The following is a 20,739-nucleotide window of genomic DNA, read 5'->3' as shown; positions in this document are numbered from 1 at the left end:
GGTTACCAGAGGGAAGGTGGGTGGGGAAATGGGTAAAATAGGTGATGGGGATTAAGGAGTGCATTTGCTGTGATGAGTACTGGCTATTGAATGAAAGTGTTGAATCACTATATTGTACACCTGAAACTAATATTACACTGTATGTTAACTAACTGGAATTTAAATAAAAACTTTAAAAAATAGATTTAAACACAATTAGGAACAGTGACAATTTACTTCCTAGTATTAGTTTCGTTTATGAGGGTAAGTCTATTTTTAACTTTTTCGTATGCTTTAAGTATAACACTGATTTTGTGATGCTAACATTTCCTCTCAATATTTGCTTGCTTTCTAGTTGATCTCCTGACCTTACAATGTCTGAAATCAGATTTAGCAATCTCACTTGGGATCAAGTTATAATACTGGATCAAGTGTTAGATGAAGTAATTCCAATTCATGGAAGGGGAAATTTCCCCACATTGGAGGTAAAACCAAAAGATATCATTCATGTTGTGAAAGACCAATTGATAGAGCAAGGAATTATTGTTAAAGATTCCCGATTGAATGGTTCCACAGCAAGTTATATACTTGCAAGCCACAGTGGAATCAGCTATAAGGATCTTGATGTTATTTTTGGTGTTGAATTACCAAGTGATCAGGAATTTCAAGTTGTTAAGAATGCAGTTCTAGGTTGTCTTCTGGACTTTTTACCAAAAGGTGTGAAAAAGGAAAAGATCACCCTAAAGACCATGAAAGAGGCTTATGTGCAGAAGATGGTCAAAGTTTGCAATATGCATGATCGTTGGAGTCTCATTTCTCTTTCAAACAACACTGGAAAAAATGTAGAGCTAAAATTTGTGAATTCACTCAGACGACAATTTGAATTTAGTGTTGATTCCTTTCAAATTGTTTTGGATCCCATGTTAGAATTTTACAGTGACAAAAATGCTAGGCTAACCAAAGAATGTTATCCTGTTGTGATAGCTGAAAGCATGTATGGAGACTTCCAAGAAGCAATGACACATTTGCAATACAAGCTTATATCTACTAGAAAACCTGAAGAGATTAGAGGTGGTGGCCTTCTGAAGTACAGCAACTTGCTGGTTCGTGATTTTAAACCAGCTTGTGAAGCAGAAATCAAGACACTGGAACGTTACATGTGTTCTAGATTCTTCATTGATTTTCCTGATGTAGTAGAACAGCAAAAGAAGATTGAATCATACCTCCGTAACCATTTCATAGGTGAAGAAAATAGCAAATATGACTACCTTATGACCTTGCGTGGAGTTGTGAATGAAAGCACTGTTTGCCTTATGGGTCATGAAAGAAGGCAGACACTCAATATGATCACCCTTATGGCTTTAAAAGTACTTGGAGAACAGAATATTCTACCCAATACAGACAATGTAACTTGCTTTTATCAGCCTGCTCCATACTTTGCTGCTGAGGGAGGGTATCCTAATTATTATGTAACATCTGGACCACCACCGATTTTTTTCCAACCATACCAACCACTGCACTTTCATGTGCCAAATGGTATGGTCTAAACACACACACACACACACACACACACACACACACACACACCAGAAACTTTGCTTTAATTAAACACCTCTTAAAAGCAAGTTTCTAAAATCCATAAAATTAAAATCTATTTTTTATATTTCTTCAGTTATCAACTATTTTCCATTAATTATAGCTTAAACCATCATAGTAAGTACAATATCATCTATAAACTGACCACTGTAAATGATTTTCAAGTGTTATTAATTAGCTATAATAACTTTCAAATGTTGTGGACCACTTAAAATGATTTTCAGATCTTACTAAGTCTTAAGTAAGACTCAAATTTGTCCTGAAAAATACATAACAGGTGCCTGAATCTTTGATTAAAATATAAGAGACTCATATTTTCAAATTCAAAGGTACAGTAAAGATAAGTGCCAACATTTTTTTATTCAATCAATTCCTGTGTTTCATTCACTTCACCATTTTTTTTCCGGTGAATATTACCATCACTGAGTTTTCAATACTTAACAAAAATGCCTAATTTCAAAGACAACAGATTCAGAAGAGATTAAAACTCTGGACTTTATAAGCACTTATTTTGTTTTCCAATTAAATTGGGTTAGATACAAAATCCTACTGTTATTTCAAGGAACACTGAAAAAAATATTTCTGAAAAAACACTGGACATTAACAATTTGTCAACTGTCAAATAGTGTTGTTGATCTGAAGAATAATACCATCCAGCTGGTAAAATCAATACTGCGATCAAAATTATATAAGTGTCTTCATTTTTTCCCCTAAATAAGTTGAAAAGAATGAAAATGACCAACTATGAATGTGAACATTTTTTATCATTATCTTTTAGAGACTCTAAATGGCAGATAGCAAAAAAACAGGCAATTTTTTTTAGCTATGGATGGTATTTATCATTTTTAGGACCTATTTGTCTAATGTATTAATATATCTGGAGATAGTATCAGTAAGTTAAAATATTTTCATTATTGTTCATTGAAGTGCATTTTTTTCACTTTGCTCTTACTAAAGATCAGTTTCTAACATGCTACTCAAGTGCCTCTTTATGTGAGTTTTTGCATAATACTATAATTTATCCAACAATTGAATACATTCATCAGGTATCTGACTATTTGCCTACTACATCAGGTATGCTGCTAGCAGATCTACCAATAGAATTAAAACAATGTTTTTCCCATAATGAAGAAAATAATCCATAACCAATATTAATGGAGATGAGAGAGAAGATGAACTATCCTGAATGAATATAGAGAAGACCATCAGACAACTTCACCATTTTCACTTGCTTCTGATTTTTTGTTTTTTCCATCTCAGTTTTCATTGACCATCATAAGTTTTTTCATCACAGCATGATCCAAAAGGCATATTCTGAGAATTTGTCACTTATAAACTGTGCTTAATCTGTCTTCTCTGTATTACAGTACTGGACACAAAAAGTACATAAAATATGGCATTTTCAAATAAATATTTCCAAGATGTTTTATACCACCACACCACTGGCCATCAGTATATTGTTAAAGAATTATATTTAAAATGTATTTATGTGTATTTACACATGCACATATTTATAAATCATACAACCCTGTTTTAAACATTATATGGATTCGCCTCTTTGCTTGGGAAAATAAAGAATTTATAAATACTGCATTAAAGAGAAAATTTAGTAATCTATTAACATAGTGTATTGGCTGAAAAATGATCTTTCTGTACTAAAGTATAATCTTTAGTTTTCAGTTGGGGGAGTGCTTGCACATAAAACTGAAATAGTATATGCTATGTTTAAGTACCAAAAAACAATTCCAAAAGATATGGGAAAAGTATTTAGGAATAAAAGAACTATAGTAGTTATGAGTCATGGGTAAAGATTCAGTATTTCCACAGAATTTTATGCTGAATAGCACAATTCTGAAGCTGTTTGGAAACATCCCTCATGTGCTCCCTTAGTTTCCTTTGGTTCTATTGAGAATTTGAACTCCTTTTTCCCTAAAGAGGAAATTCTCTATGGTGTTCTCCTAAAGCTTTACATACTGCTGGAAGAATGGCCTGAAAGCTACCAGCTTACTCCTAACATTTTCAAATATGTGTTTTCATTGTAGTATAAAAGCTCAGACTTGGTATATAAGATTTTCTCAAGAAAGAGAATCCAAACCTGTTGAATGGAAATGGTATCACTAAAGAGAAAGCTATAGTTTGATCTCTCATGGTTTTCTTTCCAAGCTAGGCTGTCCTTTGGTTCCAACCAAACAGAAAAATATCTATCTTTAATAGCGTATGAGTATCTCTCCAGGATTAGGCTAGTTTTCTTAAGATACAGTATTACCTCATTCTGTTCATTAAGATAATAAATGGGAAAATTTTCCTATAAAAATAGTTCCAGATTCTTTGCCTAAAGGAGTTAATTGATGTTAGTTAAATTTGACTCTAGAGCATATGTCATTTCATTACAAGAGAGAAATGTTGTCTTTTCCTCTTTTATTTTATACAAATTCAACACTGAGTCTTAGTTTGGGAATTGTTTTTTCTTCTCAGAAACCTAACCAAAACCAAAAAAAAAAATCGTTTGACATAGTTCTAGTATTCATATCAGTGGGACACAGTTGGTGTTAGTTATAGGTACATATTTTTTTAAACCAAAATATTCTTGCATTTCACAGATGTTTTCACATAATTATTAAAGTTATATTAGTAGACTATTTGTAGCTTTTAAATTCAGAGATATTCTGATAGTGACTGATGTCCAGTTTGTCAAGGAAAGTTGAAGACAAGTTATTTAAATTAAAGACAAAATAACAGAGATGGAACAGTTATGAACTTCTCCAAAAAACTGGGAAAATATCCTAGGCCCGAATTCCATTTGTTAATATCATCTCAGAAATGTTCTATTAAAATTCGTGCAAAATAAACAATTTTTAAAATTTGCCTTTAGCCATATTTTAGTTTTTAGGTATTGAGAAGGATCAATATGCAAAATGTCTGAGATATGATTAAAACTCTTTTCATGCATGGATCTATTATCTGGAAGGATTCATCCATCTTGGAAAATATAGAGAGTTAAAAGTTTACAATTGAGAAAAAATTTGAAGTTTTTAAAGTTTTTAATGCTTATCAAAATTATATTGATCTATGAATATGGCAGTTCCATTTATAGAGGATTTAAAAAAAATAATTGAGTCTGTAACTTAACATTAAAACAGGATTGGGAGGTTTGTGGGACTACAGTTTGAAAAGTATTCTTATAAAGACCATTTTGTCAAGTCCTAAAACCCAATATTTTAAAGTGCTTTAGGATTTATTTGCTTTGCATTGTAAAAGAAAATACTTTTAATGATGTTTTCTTTTCACTTCTGTTCTTTTGTGGTCATATTCTGTATGTTACAATGTTAAAAGTTACAAGTTTGGAAATTGTATTGCTGATACACTGCTCCCTTTTATGAACACTTTTTTAGCATGTATAAATGGAAGCAGCTAATTTGTTGAAATGTCATTGTATTGCTTTTAGGTGCTTTCTTAAGGAAACAGATTTCCTCAAATTTTGTCAGTTTGAACAAAAACATACCATTTAGAGTATATGGTGTCTGTAAATAAATTTAACTTGTAACAGGTGATCTTTAAGCTCAACACATTACACTTCTAGTTTTGTTTTTCTTTAATATGGGGGATGTGAAGTTATTTTTCACAAAATTGTTATGTCACAAGTAGTGCTAAATGAATTGAATTAGTGTTTGAAACAATAGAAACCCCTTTTTGTTTAGATGTAGTCTTTGAAAGAGCAAGAAAATAGCCCCTGTAAATGAATAAGTGTCCTAAGAAAGAAGTGTCTTCAGAGGGCCCTCTTTGCAAAATTTTCTCTTATGATTCCAAATTAAAAGTGATGGATTGAATAACCCTGTTAAATCCAATTTAAGTGGTTTCATGATGATTTATGAAAATTTACTTGTTATAAATTGTAGACTGGTGGTAGAATTTGAACTGTTCCCTAAAATTTTAGTGAGTAGTCCACTTTACATTATAAATAAAATGTGACCAAGTCACACTTGGTCCTTTGGCTCAACTAGAGAACCCAGGATCCTAAGATTGAATTCTTGTTTTAGCATTGGTATGCTAATAATCAGTGGGAGAGATTGGTCTCCATGAAAATGACAGTAGAGAGTGATATGAAAGTTCACACTCGTATCTTATTCAGAAATTTCATTTTTATCATAGAAAGACAACATAAAAAACATTTCTATATAAAATGTGGCTTCAATACCAAATGGAAAAATAGTAAAGATATTGTAATATCTTTAAGTTATAAAGTCAGTTAAAAAAGGAATTCCAGTATATTTGTAGTGGTCACTAATAAAATGTTTTTAAATAAAAACTGGTATTACATAGTAATTTACATTTAAAATGTCTGTTTTAAAAGTTTTAACAAATGTTCACCTCTCCCCAATAAAATTATTCAACCCGAACATATATTAGTGGATATTTGAATAAAGAGGATTGGAAATAATTTTCTTTAAGCCTTACATGTGACCTCCTTGAACAAAAGGATTTTTACATAAGTTATTTTCTTTATGGTTTTGGGGAGTTTTGTAGGGTAGCTTTGGGATACTTAGGATTAAATGCCTTCAAGGGGCACCTGGGTGGATGAGTCGGTTAAGCATCTGGCTCTTGACTTCAGCTCATGTCATGATCTCACTGTTTGTGGGTTTGAGCCTCATGTCAGGGTCTGCACTGGCAGTGCAGAGCCTGCTTGGGATTATTTCTCTCCCTCTCTGCCCTTCACTGGTCATGTGCTCTGTCTTTCTCTCTCAAAATAAATAAATAAATTTAAAAAAAATAAAGGCCTTCAAAAAGCAATGGTATCTCAGGCAATGAAGTCCAAATAACTTCTGTCTTACTGTAACTCCTCAAGATTTATTATCAGGTGAAATGCTTTCAGATCATGTCAGCAGGTAAAGAACATAAATTAAAAGAGTTTTTAAGGTTAAAAATCTACTTCTTGTAAAAGCATCTAAATATATTTTTAAAGGGAAAGTTATCATCTTCTAGGTACACAATATGTGTCCTGAAATGAAAATCATGCTGGGGAGGTTATGTGTTTTAGAAAGGTAGAGGACTATATTTAATATTCTATAAGTAGATTTATATTAAATTCAGTGTCTGTTTACTTAAGTCAAGGCGAATACCTCTGAAGAAGGGTTATGTGAATTGTAATCCTGACAGTTTACAAAAAGGGGGCACATAATCCATTTTCCTGAAGAACAAGTTTTTAATTCCTTCTGTTTTTGTGCCACCTTTCCCTTGTTTACTAAAATGATACCTCTGTGTGTTCATAGTGATAAGATGCAAAAAAAAATGCAGTCTAAGGGTTATTTATTACTGTTTTTAGTACCAAAAGACAAAATGACACTGTTCCAAGTGAGGGAAGAGTCTGGAAATGTCAAAAGTATTGACTCAAGATGGTAATCATAGATGATTCCATTCTAGAGAAGAAAATTTTCATGTGTGCATTGTGGAGAATCCAATTCTAGGATCTCCAATTTTTCAAGATTTCTCTTAGAAAACACAACACTTGAATTAAAAGGCCATGATTCTTAAACATTCACTTTTCAGTTCCTTAAGAATTTTAGGCAACTAAATGTGGAGAAATCACTTACATGACTATCATCCAGAGTTCAGACTGGGGTAAGTTATAAGTTAACTTTTAGTAAGAAATAGTCAAAATCATTTTAAGTGTTATGTGCTTTTGTATAATTCTTGGAACTTTTTAAAGTTAAGTAAGTTTCATTTCAACTTCATTTGTATATATGAAAATTGTAAATCAAACCAATTGAACTTTTAAAAAGGACAAAAGTCCCCCCCATAAACTTAGATTTAATACATAAAATTATACGTTAAAGTATATAAATTTATAAAATTTTTAAGTTCCTGTATAATAATGTTACATTAAGTTATAAAACTATTAATAGATGATTCACCTTCATTAATTATAATTGTGTATTACATTTATTGAAAATTTTTAGTATTTATTATTTTCACTCAAAGAGCGTAAGTGTCTTCCAGTAAATATTGGAAATAACCTGTTGGATTATCTGAATTTTCCAGATCTTAATCCATTATAATTGAATGATACTGTTTTGGGACTATCTTGTCCAATTTAAGTTCTTTAAGTTTTCACTTTACAAATGACTAATGCTAAAGCATAGGTGAAATAGCAAACTCTTACTTGCTCTTTAAATAAAAATATCCCACTATTTTAAAGCAAATCCTATATATCTCTGAAAAAAATATCTACTTTATATCCATAGAATGCTACTACATTTAGTTGAAAACTAAAGTTCTCTTTGACAGCTTGTGGCTATTGTTTCACATAGTCCTTGTTTAGATTGAGTGAAATCAGTGAAAAGCATAAGCAAATAGAAAGTTATTTCCTTAAAATTCTGGATGTTAAATCAATGTTTCAACCTGCAAAACAAAGCAGCTGTCCAGATAATTGAAACATGTCACTAATTAATGAATAAGGAAAAGTGTTTCCAAATTAATTACAGTCCAAGTCATTGAATAACTGCATTTTCCCCATATAGACAAGACCAAAATTAACTATTGGATATGAGAAAATCCCTACAATAATACCATTTTATTAGATGTAAAACAATCCAATATAGAATAAAGTTAGAAGATCTAACTTCAAAGCTTAGAGAACAAATGAAATACTTAAGAATTTATCTCAAATACGTGTTTAAAATTTCAGTTAATTCAAATCCAATTGTTAAGCATGAAAGAAAATATCAGTGAAAGGAATTATAGTCACTGAGTGGAAAATGAAATTGAAACATCTAAATGTAGTTGCTGAGCACCCAGTAAAACTGGTATGATTTCCTACACTATTTCAAGACAGACCTACATTTTATCGTTAAACAATTCAGCACTTTAGGAAAACAGTGAATATAAATATAGCTTTATAAATGTTTTAGGTACCTTTTCAGCCTTCTAGTTCACAGCACCAATTTTGATCTTTTACTACAAAACTTTTGAAGTGTTCTTAAGAACTTACTGTGTCTCAGGGGTGCGTGAGTGGCTCAGTCAGTTAAGCATCCAACTCTTTTTTCTTAATTTTTTTTTACATTTATTTATTTTTGAGAAACAGAGTGAGACAAAGCGTGAGTGGGGGAGGGGCAGAGAGAGAAGGAGACACAGAATCTGAAGCAGGCTCCAGACTCTGAGCTGTCAGCGTAGAGCCTGATGCGGGGATTGAACCCACGAACTGTGAGATCATGACCTGAGCCCAAGTCAGGCGCTCAACCGACTAAGCCACCCCAAGCATCCAAGCAAGCTTTGTGCCCCAAGCATCCAACTCTTTATTTTGGCTCAGGTCATGATCTCACGGTTCGTGGGTTCGAGCCCTGCATCAGGCTCCGTGCTGGCAGTGCAGAGCCTGCTTGGGATTCTCTCTCCATCTCTCTGGGGACCACTGTCTTTCACAAAAATAAATTCAAAATGGATGAAAGACCTAAATGTGAGACATGAAACCATAAAAATTGTAGAGGAGAACACAGCCAGTAATCTCTCTGACATCGGCCATAGCAGCTTCTTTCTAGATATGTATCCAGAGGCTAGGGAAACAAAAGCACAAGACTATTGTGATTTCATCAAAATAAAAAGCTTCCACACAGTGAAGGAAACAATCAGCAAAATTGAAAGGCAACCTACAGAATGGGAGACATTTGCAAATGACATAGCTCATAAAGGGTTAGTATTCAAAATGTACAAAGAAACTTACAAAACACACACACACAACAGCACCATATATTTAGCAGAGCCAGATAGTGTATCTACTAAAGTCTGTGTATGCTAAACACATATTCAAGCAATGACCTTAAGTGATTACTCTATGGAGTGGAAAATATATTAGGATACAGTGTTTATTGGAAGAATTAAGAACTATGGTGAAAGGGATTGGAGAGAGAAAACACCACTTGATATGGTTTCCTTGAAGGTTCTACAATTTTAGCAACAGCAACCCTAGGCTGGAGAATTCATTATTTTACATAAACTATAGAACAATATATAAGTAAATACACTCATGCTAAAGCTGGCACATTTTCTTTACATAATGTAAATTATAAGATTGCTAAATCTTAAAGCAAAATATATGATTACAATAAAGAAACAAAATGACAGGCGCTTGGGTAGCTCAACCAGTTGAGCATCTGACTTTGGCTCAGGTCATGATCTCAGGGTTCATGAGTTCGAGCCCCACATGGAGCTCTGCACTGACAATGCAGAGCCTACTTGGGATTCTCTCTCTCTCTCACTCTCTCTCTCTGCCCCTCCCCAGCTCATGCTCCTGCTCTCTCTCACTTTCTCTCTCTCAAAGTAAATAAATTTTTTAAAAAGAGCTGTTGAGACTGTCTTTATTCCATTGGATATTCTTTCCTGCTTTGTCAAAGATTAGTTGGCCATATGTTTGTGGGTCCATTTCTGGGTTCTCTATTCTGTTCCATTGATCTGAGTGCCTGTTCTTGTGCCAGTACCATACTGTCTTGACATACTGTCTTGATGATTACAGCTTTGTAGTATAGCTTGAAGTCCAGGATTGTGATGCCTCCTGCTTTGGTTTTCTTTTTCAAGATAGTGGCACTATCAACAATAGCCAAAGTATGGAAAGAGCCCAAATATCCATCGATGAATGAATGGATAAAGAAGATGTGGTATATATATACAATGGAGTATTACTCAGCAATCAAAAAGAATGAAATCTTGCCATTTGCATCTACATGGATGGAACTGGAGGGTATTGTGCTAAGTGAAATTAGTCAGAGAAAGACAAAAATCATATGCCTTCACTCATATGAGGACTTAAAGAGACAAAACAGATGAACATAAGGGAAGGGAAACAAAAATAATATAAAAAACAGGGATGGGGACAAAACATGAGACTCATAAATATGGAGAACAAACAGAGGGTTACTGGAGGGGGTGTGGGAGGGGGGATGGGCTAAGTGGGTAAGGGGCACTAAGGAATCTACTCCTGAAATCATTGTTGCACTATATGCCAGCTAATTTGGATTTAAATTTTAAAAATAAAATTAAAGAAGATAAAAAAGAGCTGCTTGCTTATAAAAAATATAAAATGATTCATTGACACAATCAAGACAGTTTTTTCATCCTTTAATACGCAAGGATAAGTTGTGCCTCGTCTGGTACTTCCAACTTGAGCACAAAGCATAGGTAGTATCCACTTGTATAAAAAGAGCCAACTATAGTAACAAATAATGGTAAAAAATGCAAGTCAAAAAAATTGTTTTGCTTGTAACAAGACAGTTAAACGATGGGTGATATTTTACCAAGCACTGTAATATTTCATTATTAAGCATTAGTAAAAATGAGATTCATTTACTTTGGGATCCTTGACAATGATGCCATTAAGGTACTTGCATATTATGAAATTTCTGATTAGACTTTGCGATCGCTGTACTTGTCCTCCCCCCACACACATTATTTCCAATGTTAAAGTGGATAAGCGTTATTACTCTGTATGCTTTCATTTCTATTCAATTTGGGTCTGGTCATTAGTAGGAATATTTAAAACTATCTACCTTCATGATTTTTTCAAAGATTCATTTTTGTTTAAATTTTAACAATATTTTTACATACTTAAAAATAAAGTTGTTAAAAGAAAGACGATGAGTAGTGTTCTATTTCCCATCACTGCACACATTACATGTTGTCACAGCTGATTCCATATTTATCATATCCTGTGTTATTACAGAATTTCCATTTCTGAAATCACAATTATTTGCCGTGGAAAGAATTAAAACATTAAAAATATAATTTGAATAGCATGATCAAGCAACAAATTTGGTCTCCTTTAGAATACACATATACCTGTGAAATAATCTCCACGTTTCTTTCAGCTTTTTATTAGAGATTCCCTCTCCCCATCTCCATACATACAATGATACACAAAAGTGGCAGGTACTTAACATACATGTCATGGAGGAAAATCACCTCTTCAATTTCAAAGGGAGATATATATGAGAATTGCTTTAGGTTATAGCTAAAATTGTTGAAACTAATCTTTTTTTTTTTTTCCTAGACAAGAGATGGGATAAAACAGTGGCTGAACGGAGAGGCATTACCAACTAATATAGAAAATTGTAAAAAGAAAAAAAAAAAAGAAAAAGAAAAAAGCCCTCTGAAAGTAGTTCTATGGGAAGGTAATTTATCATATTCTTGTCGGTTTCTAATGCCTTTGTAGATTCTAAAGGAGAATCAAAACTCACCTGAACAACCCTTGTCTTGGCTTGTCTGAGTATCTTCTTTTAAAACTCAAAGACCAAGTATCTCTGTACTGATTTAATTCACCCCACTGCTCAATATGAAATAATTTTGAGAATCCCCATTGGGGAAGCCCTAGGGAAAACTGTTAAGTATGGCTTAGTCACTCCCTTCCAAAGACTCGGACCCCTAAGCATTTGACTGCATCCTAGCCCCTATACTACCACCATTTCATCCAGCTCATACAAATGTGCATCCTTATATGATTCCCCCACCGTAGACTGTACTTCATACATCCCTAACATCAAAATGTTAATGGCCTATGGTATCATCTGCCAAGAAAGTTAATTCTTTTAACTTTTCTCTCTTTTTTAAATGTTTATTTATTCTGAGAGAGAGAGCATGAGAGGGTGGAGGGGCAGAAAGAGAGGAGAGAATCCCAAGCAGGCTGATGCAGGACTCCATCTCAGGAACCCTGAGATTGTAACCTGACCCGAAATCAAGAGTCCGATGCTTAACTGACCTAGCCACCCAGGCGCCCCTTTTAAATTTTCTTATATCATGTGAAATGTCCAGGGTGAAGTCAATAAAAATGGTGGAATAAGAACTTACAAAATTTCAGTTTTTGATAAAAACAATGAAAAACACAAAAATTGTTAGAATTAACTTTTCCAGAGCTCAAAATTACCCAGAGGCTTGCAGCAATACAGGGAGAGAAATAGCTGAATCTTAGTAAAAACAGTGGTTTTTTAAAATACTTAATTTTTAGAGAATTTTTAGGTTCACTGCAAAATTGAGGGGTAAGTGAAGAGAGCTCCCAAATATCCCCTGCCCCTATGCACACCCTGCCTTCTCCACTATTAGCATCTCAAACTAGAGTGATATATTTGTTAAAATCAATGAATCTACATTGCCACATCATTATTACCCAAATTCATAGTTTATATTAGAGTTCAACCTTGATAATGTGCATTCTGAGTTTAGACAAATTTTAAATTGCATGTTCCCACAATTGTAGTATTATACAGAATAACTTTAGTGCCCTGAAAATCCTTTGTACATTGCCTATTGATTCCTCTCTCCCCCTACACAATGACAACCACTGATCTTTTTACTTTCCACATTTTTTTCTATTCCAAAATATCATATAGTAGGGATCTTATAGCATGTAGTCTTTTCAGATTGGCCTCTTTTACTAATATATATTTAAGAACCCTCCATGTCTTTTCATGGCTTGATAGCTCACATCTTTTTAGCGCTGAATAATGTTCTATTGTCTGTATGTATTACAGTTTATCCATTTACCTACTAAAGGACATATTCATTGCTTCCAAGTTTTGGCACTTATAAATAAAGCTACTATAAAAATCTGTGTGCAGGTTTTTGAGTGGACATACATATTCAATATTTGGGCACATACTAAAGAATGTGTTTGCTGGATCATTTGGTAAGTGTAGGTGTAAGTTTTATTTTGTTTTGTTTTGTTTTCTTTAAGAAACTGCCAATCTGTCTTCCCAAGGGTCTGTACCATTTTGCATTCCCACCAGAAAGGAACGTAAGCTCCTACTGCTCCACATTATGGCCAACATTTGTTGTTGTCAGTATTTTAGAATTTTGTGATTCTAATTGATGTGTAGTGATATCTCGGGTTTTTTTTTTTTAATTTTTTAATGTTTATTTGTTCTTGAGAGAGACAGACAGAGCATGAGTGGGGGAGGGATAGACTCTGAAGCAGGCTCCAGGCTCTGAGTTGTCAGCACAGAGCCTGACGCAGGACTCAAACTCATGAACTGCTAGATCATGACCTGAGCCGAAGTCCGACGCTTAACCAACTGAGCCACCCAGTCACCCCTCTCATTGTTGTTTTAATTTTCAATTTTCTAATGACATATAATGTTGAATATTCTTTACATATGCTTTTGTGCCATCTGTATATCACGTTGATATACAGTGAAGTGTCTGTTAAGATGTTTTGTTCATTTTTTTTCATCAGATTGCTCATTTTCATACTGTTGAGTTTTAAGAGCTCTTTGTTTATTTTGGATAACAGTTTCTATATTTTTTGCAAGTATGTTCTCAATGTCTGTGACTTGTATTCTCATTCTCTTGACTGTGTCTTTTATAAAGTAGAAGCTTTTAATTTTAATAAAGTCCAGCTTATCAATTATTTCTTTTATGTATTGTGCACTTGGTACCTTTGCTATTGATCACCAAACACAAGGTCATTTAGACCTTCTCCTATGATGTCTTACAGCATTTTTGTAGTTTTGTGTTTTACATGTAGATCTATGATCCATTTTGAGTTTATTTTGTGAAGGGTATAAGGTCTGTAACTAGATTTTTTTTTTGAATGTGGATATCCCGTTGTTCTAGCACCATTTGTTGAAATGACTATATTTTCTCCTTTGACAAAGTTTGTCAAAGTTAAGTTGACTATATTTGTGTGAATCAATTTCTGAGATGTTTTTCCATTGATCTATTTGCCCATTGTTTTGCCAATACATTGTCTTGATTACTGAGGTAGTCCTGAAGATGGGTAGTGACAATACCCTGATTTTGTTTTTTTTTTTTGTTTTTTTCAATCCTGTGGTGTTGATTCTGTATCTCTTGCCTCTACATATAAATATTAAGATTATTTTGTCTATATCCACAGAATAATTTTCTGCGACTTTTATTGGAATTGCATTGAATCTATAGATCAAGTTGACAGTTTGAGAATATTGTCTTTCTATCCATGAGCATGGACTCCCCATTTTTTAAGCTCTTTCTTGAATTCTTTTATCAGAGTTTTATATTTTTCCTCATTTGTATCTTATACACATTTTGTTAGGTTTATACCTAAGTATTTCATTTTTTTGGTGCCAACATAAATGGTATAATGTTTTTAATTTTTTAAATTCCACCTGTTTCTTGCTGATATATAAGAAAGTGATTGACTTTTATATATGAACCTTCTATCTTTCAACCTTGTAATAATCACTTATTAGTTCCAGGTTTGTTATTGATTATTTTTAATTTCCTACAAAGACAGTCATTTCATCTGCAAAAAAAAGACACTTTTATTTCTTTCTTCCCATTCTGTATATCTTTTGTTTCATTTTATTCTCTTATTCCATTAACTAGGAGTTTCAGTTAGATGTTGAAAAGCAGTGGTTAGTGAAGACATCCTTGCCTTTTTTCTGATATTAGAAGGGAAGAGTCTAGTTTCTCACTATGTAGTCTGATTTTAGCTATACTTTTTGTACATATTATTAATTAAGGCATTCCCCCTACATTCCTAGTTTTTTAGGAGGTTTTTTTTTAACATGAATAGGCGTTCTATTTTTCAAAAGCTTTTTCTTCATCTACTGATATGATCATGTGATTTTTCTTCTTTAGCCTATTGATATGATAGATAACATTAATTCTCAAATGTTAAACAAACCTTACATACCTGGAATAAATCCTATTTGTTTGTGGTGTATAATTATTATTTTTAAAGTTTTAAAACACTTTATTGAGGAATGGTTGGCATACAAAAACTGTGCATACTTAATATATAAAGAATCACGAGTTTGGAAATAAATACAATCACCACATTCTGTGCCACAAAAATATCCACCACCTTCAAAATCTTCCTAGCACCCACTGATTATTTTTAAATAAAAACACTTAATACAATAAGATACATTCTCTTAGTCAAATGTTAATTATGCAATATGGTATTGCTAACTATGGGCACTATGCTGCACAGATTTCTATTCCTTATTCATTTTGTATGACAAAAAAAAATTGTACTATTTGACTAATACCTTCCCTTTTCCCCCTTCCCCCAGCCCAGACAACCACCATTCTACTTGCTGCTTTAATTATTTTGACTCTTATATTCTTTATATAAGTGGTAGCACAAAATATTTGTCTTTCTGTGTCTAGCTTCTTTTCAGTTAACTTAAAGTCCTCCAGATTCATCCATGTTGTCACTAATGGCATGATTTCTTTCTTTTAATTTTTTTTTTAACGTTTATTTATTTTTGAGACAGAAAGAGACAGAGCATGAATGGGGGAGGGTCACAGAGAGAGGGAGACACAGAATCTGAAACAGGCTCCAGGCTCTGAGCTGTCAGCACAGAGCCCGACGCGGGGCTCGAACTCATGGACCGTGAGATCATGACCTGAGCCGAAGTCGGATGCTTAACCAACCGAGCCACCCAGGCGCCCCGATTTCTTTCTTTTTTAAGGCTGAATATTATTCCACTGTTTACTACATTTTTTTATTCACCCATCAGTGAACATTATAGTTGTTTCCATGTCATAGTTATTGTAAATGATGCTGAAATAAATATGGGAGTTCAGATATCTCTTACATAGATGATAGATAGATAATACATAGGTATAGATAACTATAGATATATAGATGATATAGATTAGATACAGATAGATGATATAGAGATAGACATAGAGATAGAGATAGATATAGATAGATATAGATATCTTTGGGACATATACCTATAGATATCTTTGGGATATATACCTAGAGCTAAGATTTCTGGATCATACCGTAGTTCTATTTTTCATTTTCATTTTTTTTTTGTTAACTGCTGTACTTTCATCCATAGTAACTGCACTGAATTACATTTCCACTAAGATTATTCAAGGATTTTCTTTACATCTTCACCAATACTATGTATATACATATATATATATATACACACACACTAGTATATATATATATATACACACACTATATATATATATATATACACACACTATATATATATATATATATACACACACACACACACACACACTAGTATATAATAAATATTTGATAGCCATCCTCACAGGTATTAGATGATATCTCCTTATGGTTTTTATTTTCATTTCCTTAGTTGTTTGTAATATTAAGCATCTTTTTCATACACCTGTTGGCAATTTATATATCTTCTTTGGAGAAATGTCTATTTAAGTCATTTCCCCATTTTTATTTTTTTTTAATGTTTTTTAACATTTATTTATTTTTAAGAGATAGAGAGAGACAGAGCACGAGTGGCAAAGGGGCAGAGAGAGACACACACAGAATCTGAAACAGGCTCCAGGCTCCAAGCTGTGAGCACAGAGCCTGATGCAGGGCTCGAACCCATGAACTGTGACATCATGACCTGAGCCGAAGTCAGACGCTCAACCGACCGAGCCATCCAGGCGCCCTATCATTTCCCCATTTTTACATCTCACTATTTTCATGTGAATAAATTGGCAGTACATCGACATGACCTATGAAGAAAGGCAAATTAAAAGTTACCTCCTGAATTACACAAAAAAAATAAAAAAATAAAAAAAAAATAAATCTCACTATTTTCTGTTGTTATAGGTGTTCCTTATATATTTTATATGTTAGCCTGTTATCAGATATTTGGTTTGAAAATATTTCTTCCATTTTATAGAGTACTTTTTCATATGTTAGTTTCCTTTGCTGTGCAGTGTTCAAATTTGATACTATTTCACTTTTTCTATTTTTATTTTTGTTGCCTGTGTTTTTGGGGTCATATCCAAGAAATTATAGCCAAAGTCAATGTCAATAACATTTTTTCCCTAGGTTTTCTTCTAGGAATTTTATGGTTTCAAGTCTTATGTTTAAGTTTTTAAAGCACTTTGAGTTGATATTTTTTTATAGTGTTAGATAAAGGTTCAGTTTCATTCTTTTGCATGTGGATATCCAGTTTTAACAACACCATTTATTAAGGAGACCATGCTTTCCCCATTGTGTGGTCTTGGCACCCTTCTTGAAGATCAGTTGTTTATCAATGTGTGGATTTATTTTGGGGTTCTCTGTTCAGTTCCATTGGTCTATATGTCTGTTTTTATTGTACTACCATACTATTTTGATTGCTGTAGCTTTCTAATTTGGCTTGAAATTAAGAAGTATAATGGCTCCAGCTTTTATTTTCTTGCTCAAATTGCTTTGGCTATTCAGGTTCTTTTATGGTTCCATATAAATTTTAGAATTTTCTCAATTTCTGTAAAAAAAATGCCATTGGGATTTGGATAGAGATGGCATTAAATCTGTGGATCATTTGGGGGTAATATGTACATTTTAACAATATTAATTCTTTTAATCCATGAACAAAGGATGCCTATTTTGTCTGCTTTAATTTCTTTCATTGGTGTTTTATAATTATCACATAAATCCTTTACACCCTTAGTTAATTAAGTTTCATAATGTTTTGCTTTTTTTGACTGTTGTAAATGGGATTGTATTCTTAATTTGCTTTGCAAATAGTTTTTTTATGAATGCATAGAAACAAATTAATTTTTGCATATTAATTTTGTCGCCTGCCACATTACTTAATTTATATATTAGTCCTAACACTTTTTATGAGTCTTTTGGGTTTTCTACATGTAGATCATGTTATCTGCAAAAGAAAATTTTACTACCTCCCTTTCCATTTGGGTGACTTTTTTAAATTTTCTTGTCTAAATGCTCTGGCTAAATATCCGGTACCATGTTCCATAAAAATGTTAAAAATGGGCATCCTTGTCTCATTTCTAATCTTAGAGGAAAAGCTTTTGACTTTTCACCATTGAGAATGATGTCAGCTGTAGGACTGTCATATATAGTTTCTAAAATGTTGAGGTGTATTTCTTCTATGCCTAATTTTTGAGGGTTTATCACTAAAGGATGCTGGATTTTGTCAAATTCTTTTTCTGTATCTATTGAAATAATTGTATGATTTTTATTTTTTACTCTGTTAATGTGGTATATCACAATTTTTGTCTGCATATGTCGAACCATTCTTGCATCCCAGGTATGATTCCCACTTGATAACGCTGTATGATCCTTTTTTTAATTTCTTTTTATTTAAATTCCATAGGTTAACATACAGTGTAATACTAGTTTCATGTTTACAATTTAGTGATTCAACACTTCCATACAACACCCAGTGCTCATCACAAGTATACTCCTTAATTCCCATCACTTATTTAGCCCATACCCCCCGTCACCTCCCCTCTGGTAAACATCAGTCTGTTTGCTGCAGTTAAGAGTCTGTTTCTTAGTTTGCCTCACTCTCTCTTTTTTATTCCCTTTGCTCATTTGTTTTATTTCTTAAATTACACATATAAATGAAATTACACACATGGTATTTGTCTTTCTCTGACTTATTTCACTTAGCATAATACTTTCTAGCTGCATCCATGTCATTGCAAATGGCAAGATTTTATTCTTATTATGGCTAATTTTATATATATATATATGAGTAATATCCATTGTTTATATATACCACATCTTCTTTATCCATTCACCAGTCAGTGGACACTTGGGCTGTTTCCATAATTTGGCTATTGTAGATAATGCTGCTATAAACATCAGGGGCATGTATCCCTTTGAATTAGTATTTTAGTATTTTTTGGGTAAATACCTAGTAGTGTAATTGCTGGGAGTTCTATTTGTAACATTTTGAGGAACTTTTTCCAGAGTGACTGTACCAGTTTGCTATCCCACCAACAATGCAAGAAGATTCCTTTTTCTCCACATACTATTGTTTATTTTTGTGTGTGTTGTTGATTTTAGCCATTCTGACAAGTGTGAGATGATATCTCATTGTAGTTTTAATTTGTATTTCCCTAATTATTGGTGAGTTGACCATGTTTCCACATGCCTGTTAGCCATCTGGATGTCTTCATTGGAAAAATGTCTATTCAGATATTTTGACCATTTTATAGCATAATTCATATTTTTGGTATTGAGTTTTATATATTTTTATATATATTTTGGATACTAAATTTTATGAGATATCATTCTCCATTATGTGCATTGCCATTTAGTTTTGTTGATTGTTTCCTTTGATGTGCAGGAGCTTTTTATTTTGATGAAATCCCAATAGTTTATGTTTGCTTGTTTCCCTTGCTGCAGGAGAAGTATCTAGTAAGAAGTTGCTACAGATAATGTTAAGGAAGTTACTGCTTGTATTCCCTTTTAGGATTTTTATGGTTTCAGGTCTCACATTTATGCCTTTAGTGCATTTTGAATTTATTTTTGTGTATGGTATAAGAATGTGGTCTAGTTTCCTTCTATTGAATATTGCTGTTCAGTTTTCCCAGCAACATTTCTTGAAGAGACTGTCTTTTTCCCATTGGATATTCTGTCCTGCTTTGTTCAAAATTAATTGACAATATAGTTGTGGGTTCATTTCTGGGTTTTCTATTCTGTTCCATTGATTTATGTTTCTTTTTTGTGCCCATACACAATAAGCTGTTTCAATAACTACAGCTTTGTAATATAACCTAAGGTCTGGAATTGTGATGCCTCCAGCTTTGCTTTTCTTTTTCGTGGTTGCTTTGGTTATTCAAGGTCTTTTGTGGTCCCATACAAATTTTAGGATGCTTTGTTCCAGCTATATGAAAACTCCTGCTGGCATTTTGATAGGGATTGCATTAAATGTGTAGCTTGCTTTGGATAATATAGACATTTTAACAGTGTTGGTTCTTCCAGAACATTAGCATGGAATGCTTTTCCATTTCTTTGTGTTATCTTCAATTCCTTTCATCAGTGTTTTATAGTTTTCAGAGTATAGTTATTTCACCCCTTTGGTTAGGTTTATTCCTAGGTATCTTATTGTTTTTGGTGCAATTGTAAATGGGATTGATTACTTGATTCTCTTTCTGATGCTTCATTATTGGTGTATAGATTTTCTGTGTCAATTCTAACAATTTTTTAGTGTTGTCTTTCAAGATTTATTTATAGAGTATCATGTCATCTGCAAATACTGAAAGTTTTATGACTTCCTTGTCCATTTGCATGCCATTTTATTCTTTTTCTTGTCTAATTGTACCGTGTTTAATCAGTGGAGATATTCCCGTGTTGTTCCTGACCAGAGACATTCCTGTGCCATCCCTGACTATACAGGAAAGGTCTCAGTTTTTCCCCATTGAGGATGATATTCATGGTGGGTTTTTCATAGATGGCCTTTATTATAT

At 33.0% G+C, this 20,739-nt stretch overlaps 1 protein-coding gene across 1 annotated transcript; it reads left to right on the top strand.

Annotated features, from left to right (window-relative positions):
* The first annotated feature begins 340 nt into the window (after positions 1-340).
* On the top strand, positions 341-1,540 carry TENT5D (terminal nucleotidyltransferase 5D). The gene has a single exon (XM_019429498.2). It carries the CDS (start codon positions 354-356, stop codon positions 1,524-1,526), a length of 1,173 nt encoding a protein of 390 aa, XP_019285043.1. The 5' UTR covers positions 341-353; the 3' UTR covers positions 1,527-1,540.
* Positions 1,541-20,739: the final 19,199 nt, after the last annotated feature.

The sequence above is a fragment of the Panthera pardus genome, unplaced genomic scaffold, assembly GCF_024362965.1.
Source record: "Panthera pardus isolate Hobbes unplaced genomic scaffold, ASM2436296v1 HiC_scaffold_27, whole genome shotgun sequence".
Classification (NCBI taxonomy): Eukaryota; Metazoa; Chordata; class Mammalia; order Carnivora; family Felidae; genus Panthera; species Panthera pardus.
This window is presented reverse-complemented; position numbering and strand designations above follow the sequence as displayed.

Bases quoted from the DNA above. Each gene is read 5' to 3' on its own strand.
- TENT5D (XM_019429498.2), top strand. From the start codon at position 354: ATGTCTGAAATCAGATTTAGCAATCTCACTTGGGATCAAGTTATAATA.